This window comes from Spea bombifrons, chromosome 3, assembly GCF_027358695.1.
Source record: "Spea bombifrons isolate aSpeBom1 chromosome 3, aSpeBom1.2.pri, whole genome shotgun sequence".
Lineage (NCBI taxonomy): Eukaryota > Metazoa > Chordata > Amphibia > Anura > Pelobatidae > Spea > Spea bombifrons.
In genome coordinates, this window is record NC_071089.1 from 51,873,516 (window position 1) to 51,879,515 (window position 6,000).

Here is a 6,000-nt window from a genome sequence, read left to right on the forward strand (position 1 = left end):
CCATAAAGCTTAATCTTATTTATTAATGACCTTCAATATCATATATTGACAAACATCTTGTAAATAATAAAATAGACACAATTGTATCCATACTGTATTGTTTCAGCGATATAATTTATACAACGGTTTTAACCCCTTTTTATTGGTAATATTTTGTACCCAGAAACCAAGTGATTTTATTTTTTTTCATTTTTACTGTTATATTTTTCAACCATGATTTTCCTTACACCGACACCAATTATATATTGTTTTCTCAAGGTCAGAAAATCTGATACCATAGATACCATTTTAGATTTATAGCCCAATACTATGTATGAATAATATATTAAAATAATGAAAATACTTAAGAGAAAAAAAAAAAATTTTGTACTTTTTTGCTCTCATTGTCCCTAAATCAGTTGACCAAAATACATTCTTAGTTTATTGAGATTAAAAAAATGCCTATGCATGTTAGGTTTTTTCAATGTTTTTTGTAAGATACAGGGCACAAAATTGAACATGCCTCTTCGCTTTTTCCAAAATTTGAACACTGAAATCTCCAAATTTAGTTTTTTGAAGCCTATGTCTTACTTGGGAATTTTTAGCTACCAGCTCAAAATACATCCACAAAACTATATATTGTTGAAAAGATACGCCACAAGGAGCATTTAGACAGTTATCGTGCAACAAGACACCAAAATGTATTGAGCTGCATCTCCACATTACCTAAATACTCCATATGCATAGGTTTTTGTACTCATTTGATTGCACAACACATATAATAGGGCAAGTTAGGTGCATAAAGAATAAAGGGTTAAAAAATACACTCTACAAACATAGTTTAAACGGAGAAAAAAACCTTTTTTTCCAAGAATGTCAGCCTTTTGCTTTTGTGCACCTACATATGTGGGCCACAACTCCTATCAGCCTGGCTAAGGGTGATGGTAATTGTAAACCAGATTTAAAAGAAAAAAAATAGCACTTTTTTTCTTTTACTTTTTATGCTGCCTTTAGGCATAATTTTTCATGATACCGGTGTATATATATATATATATATATATATATATATATATATATAGATATATATATATACACACACACACATATACACACAGTATCCACATTTTTTTTAAGGCTGCTGATCAGTCTCTGACCAATCAGCAGCACTCACTCCTTTATTGTAAAAGTGAAGTTTCCATTCATAATGGAAGTCTTGAGTGATCTGGCGTGGGGAGAATGAATAGCGCTTCCCATTCTATGCCATCAATATAGCTTTTTGGGTGCATTTTTTAATGACAGACAACAATTTTTAAATACCTCAGCTTGAGCAATGGCATTATAAATTAATAAAACAACTAGTTTTCAGGCAAGAATACAAATAATTCCTGGCTAGTTGGAACTACATTTCACATGCATCAAGATAACGCTGTAGGTTATGGTCAGCAAAATGTAAAAATTTGATGCGTCCTGGAAACAACGGCAAATATAGCAACCATAAATGGAAGGTATATATTTCCTACCAATACAATTAACGTCTTACACCATACCTCTTTTGTTTTTTTAATAAAGCGTGTTGCACAAACTTTAAGAAAGTTAAAATTAGACCTTGGGAATGTGGCTGCAAACCCCTTACATAAACAAAAGGAAACAAATGATCATGTTTTGGTACTGTAATCGCAGTTAAAAAAGGAACAATGATTTTTTATTTTTTTTTAACAAGACTGTTGTTTCTGTAACCTCGAAGTTAAGGATTTCAAATAATCCATAAAGAAGTGAATTGATAACTGATTCAGAGTAGACAAAAAACTCAATTTACAAGTTTGTTAAAATAAACCCTGTCATATATAGGCTATTTTTTTTTTAAGTAAGTCATTGGTACTCCCAGTCGTAGCAGAATATACCGTACTCACGTTGGCAAAAGTAGGTTGGTTGGCGCTCTGAAACACCCGTATTAAAGCATATGTACACAGAGCTGGCCTTAAGTGTTCTGGCGCCCTGTGCGGACTGCTCCTCTGGTGCCCCCCCCAAAAAAATGGAGGAAAAAAATCCCCCCCTCTGCCCCTTCTCACTATCTACCACCCCCTGCCCCTTCTCACTATCTACCCCCTCTCCCTATCCTTACTTACCTTGTTGCCGGAGTCCTGCGGTGGGAGGCGTCCATCTTCCCGCTCTGCGCGCTTCACAGCTGAGCGCCAGAAAAATTCCAGCGCTCATCATGAAACGCCAGCACCGCGACGGAGTCACAGAGAGTGAGGGGCGCCGAGCGGTTGCTGAAAACTTCACGAGCCACCGCTCGGTGCCCCTGCTTGGGACTTAAATTAAAACACAGGGTTTTTTTGTTTTAACTTTATTTAACATCCTCTGTGTTAAATAAAGTTAAAAAAAAACAAACTATAAAAACCCCTGATGTTTTAATTTAAGTCCCGGGCAGGCGCCCCTGTTGCCATGGCGCTCTGTGCGGCCGCACAGGTCGCACACCCCTAAGGCCGGCCCTGTATGTACATACATGCAAAATAATATGGCGGGAGCTTAACTATTAGACACACATTCTGGATAATGATAATTATTTAGGGAGTGCTTCATTTTTATGTGACACAAACACTTTCCTCTTTCTAGAAGAAAGAGGCTTCAGCCTCTTAATCACACTCCCAGGTCAATAACACAAAGGGCAGCCACATGAAATCAAAAATATGTCTGTTCCTTTAACCGCATGTTTTACATATAAAATGTATGTTCATTACATATGTACTTCATTTCAATTATTTAAATAATGTAATTTGCAATTGTCATTTATTAGGCATTACATCACAGTGTTTTTCTAGTTTCGTCACATTATACACAGAAATATTTTTATGAAATATTAAAAAAATGGTTTTCCGGTTCTTTGATAGGAAGCTGTTTTTCAGGACCAAGTAATGTTTCTATTCCACTTTCCATTCCATTCACTTATCATGGTTTTTATAGAAGTTCACTAATGTGACATTTATGCACTTTCCTCAAATATAAGGATATTCAGTCTGATACATTGGGTCCTCTTTACAATGACCGCCCATCATATCTTTTGTGACGTCTCTGGGGGCTGAAATTCACCGGCTTGAACTTTTTCTTTGAACTTCAGGTAATCCCGTCTTTTGTCAAAATATTTAATCTGTCAGAAAAGAAAGAAGTAAAAATAACATTTAGCAGTTAACACAATCTCCGGTACAACCTTTGCATAGACAAATCAGTACATGAACAAATAATAATAAAAAAGCTTTAACAAAATGATATATCGACCTGCGCACAGTTGTCATTATGTCATATACAGTTTGCTTACATGATCACTAACAACAAACAAAAAATATAATTTTAATTCTAACTTGTTGGGTCTTGTGGAAAAGGTTTACGGACCAGTGGTTTAAAGGGTGCCATACAAGAAAGAAGGGTCCGTTGTCAGAGGAGACTAAAGTTTTCAGCAGGCAAAAGATCAGGGAAATGTGACCCTTCAGACCTATTTGTCACCCTGGTGTAAAACCCTAAACTGGTCCTTTGTTCACATCCTAATATCCAAATGTATTCAGTGCATCAGCCACCTTCCCAACGAAGCCATATTATGTCACATTGAAAAAGGTTTCATCCTGTAACCCTTTCAGTAGTCCTTTTTGGACTCTATGAAAAGTATCTATTTTCCTATGAAGTAATGTAAAATGGTTTTCATACAATTTAAAATTGTTGTGTTTGTCTAGAGGACTAAGCAATTCCAAAATGGCTTGTAATGAATATTCTCCTTCCAGGCAGCTATGATTACTAAGGATTACTAGACAAATCAAAAGTTATTTGGCAACGAGGGGACACGTCTACTGCTTTACATCTAGGACGTGCAGTGTTTTCCTTTAAAAATATAACACAAGATGAAAGGAAACAGACATGCATCATTTGAAAAATGTTAATGTAAGTGCATGTACAAATATTTATTACACAGAACTTCCTCCTGAAAACAGAGCTCTGCCTGAATAGTAATGAGCGACAGTCTTATCAGTTATTATCAGTAACATACCCATTGTGCCGGACAGAGGTTTTCAAAACAATGTCTGAGCGTTTGACATTTGGATTGATCGTCATTATTATCATCCAAACACTTCCAGTACTGGTCTCGAGAATCCCAACATGCTTTTCTTTCCTTTGCCGTGGGAGCGGCCATTTCTGCCACTGTAATAAACATACAAAAGACTTTAGGATAAAACAATGGTATGACGTGACTGTCAGGAGCAGGATGAATGTTCTAAGGAGGGAACGGTGCTATAGGATCTTGGGAAATGCTCTTTACAAAGGGCACACAATAGAGAAAGAGAAAAGGGACATCTGCTTAGATAGACAGTCACCGATGGGAAGACGATGCTACGGCCTCATTTGTTCATACTCTCCAAGCTCAGAAAACCCAGTGCGGCTGACAAAAAAAATCTCTAACTGGAATGCTTTTTGGGAGTTCACTGAAACAGCAATCAATTGAAGTAATCTCAGCGTTATAAAAAGTCATGACAGATTGTTAACAGTAGGGTACCAAAATATATCACAGATAACAGATTAATAGAAGAGTCCCATAGCCACATCACTCCATCAATCACCGGGCATCCGAACACGTACCAGATGCATTAGTATAGACGCTTTGGTTGGTCTGGTTGGAGTCCTGTAGCCATGGCATCACGATTCCTAAAGTTAGGCACTAGCACTAACATTTTTTGTACTACGTAACGCTGATCCATTCCTAATTCTTCAAGCATATTAAGCCATTTATGTCGGGCTACTATAATTTACATCGCTTTGTCCAACCATGGCATACTATGGCATACGGCATGGCTCGTTCCGACTTAACTGTTTCCGAAAGCAGCAAGTGAGTAAATAAAAGAAACATCTTTACTGGTCCTTAAAATAGAGAAACAGATATAACCCCCCCCCCCCCTTTAAAGGAACAGCAATGGTGACCTATACACAAGATACAACAAGAGTTGAAGACCTGCCTGGGAGATTCCAATGTAGCCTTATGGCAGCTTTTTTTCCTGGCAAGCATGGTGGGCTTATGATGGCCCCGCTCACGGGCTTACATTCTAAAAGGAATTTTCTGGGTAACTGAGACAAATGTACGGGGTACATAACCTATAGCAAATATATTATATTTAATATAAAAAGAACAGTCTTAAGTAATACCCATACTGAGCAAAACTTGACGAAGACTTGTAAAAGTGTACTTCAGAATTTCATTTTGGTGAGTCTTTCCATATATCTATATACCGGTATATATATATATATATATATATATATATATATATAATATTATATATATCATACACACTTATCAGAAGCACTTAATCGAGCTTCCTGCACCACATTTGTAAGAAAACGTTACCATTCTACAGTGAATACAGTGATATACACTGCAATGCAAATTGCTAGCCAGTTATTGCCATAAATCGTTCGGTGGCCACAGTATTTTATCAATTATCTAGCACAAGGAGAACATGCTTCACGCTCTCACCTTGACGGGGAAAACTGTAAATGCCAGTTCCTGTCGTGGTGACGTCACGCGACACACGGTCACGTGACGGCTGGTCACGTGATGTGGAGAACTGGCGGAAGTCTCTGCCAGAGAAAATGATGGCTGCGGTTTGACGATTTCGCAAGGAATTTAACTTTGTTATTCAAGGAATCGTAGCACAAATGCACGATGCATCATATTTTTAATATGAATCCTCCAATGTTCGCTGGCCAGTAGATCCAGCACCGGTATCCTGCATTTTGTGTCACGGAGACCTAGGATGTGGGATGGATCGGAAAAAATAAAAACTTCCATTTATTTATTTTTTCTCATTTGTCGATATTCATTTCACTTTGCTTAACAGTAAGAGGAGAACTATACGTAGATTGCAAACAGCACTAAATCTAGTAATCTGCAAACACTCTTCTATAGGTACCTCTAGTCACATATTTCCTGATATAGAGCTTTGCAAAATAGTTGAAAATGATATATTAACCGCTTAAGGACCA

General features: G+C 37.1%; 1 protein-coding gene across 1 annotated transcript; it reads right to left on the bottom strand.

Annotated features, from left to right (window-relative positions):
• Window positions 1-2,600: 2,600 nt before the first annotated feature.
• Window positions 2,601-5,616, bottom strand: LOC128483589 (cytochrome c oxidase assembly factor 6 homolog). Its single transcript, XM_053459826.1, has 3 exons — window positions 5,492-5,616; window positions 4,016-4,167; window positions 2,601-3,127 (listed from the first exon to the last, which is right to left on the bottom strand). Exons 2-3 carry the CDS (start codon window positions 4,157-4,159, stop codon window positions 3,032-3,034), a joined length of 240 nt encoding a protein of 79 aa, XP_053315801.1. The 5' UTR covers window positions 4,160-4,167; window positions 5,492-5,616; the 3' UTR covers window positions 2,601-3,031.
• Window positions 5,617-6,000: the final 384 nt, after the last annotated feature.

Coding starts and splice junctions, on each gene's coding strand:
- LOC128483589 (XM_053459826.1), bottom strand. CDS start 4,159: ATGGCCGCTCCCACGGCAAAGGAAAGAAAAGCATGTTGGGATTCTCGA. Junction 3,128..4,015: donor ACCTCTGTCCGGCACAATGG/GTATGTTACTGA, acceptor CTTTTCTGACAG/ATTAAATATTTTGACAAAAG.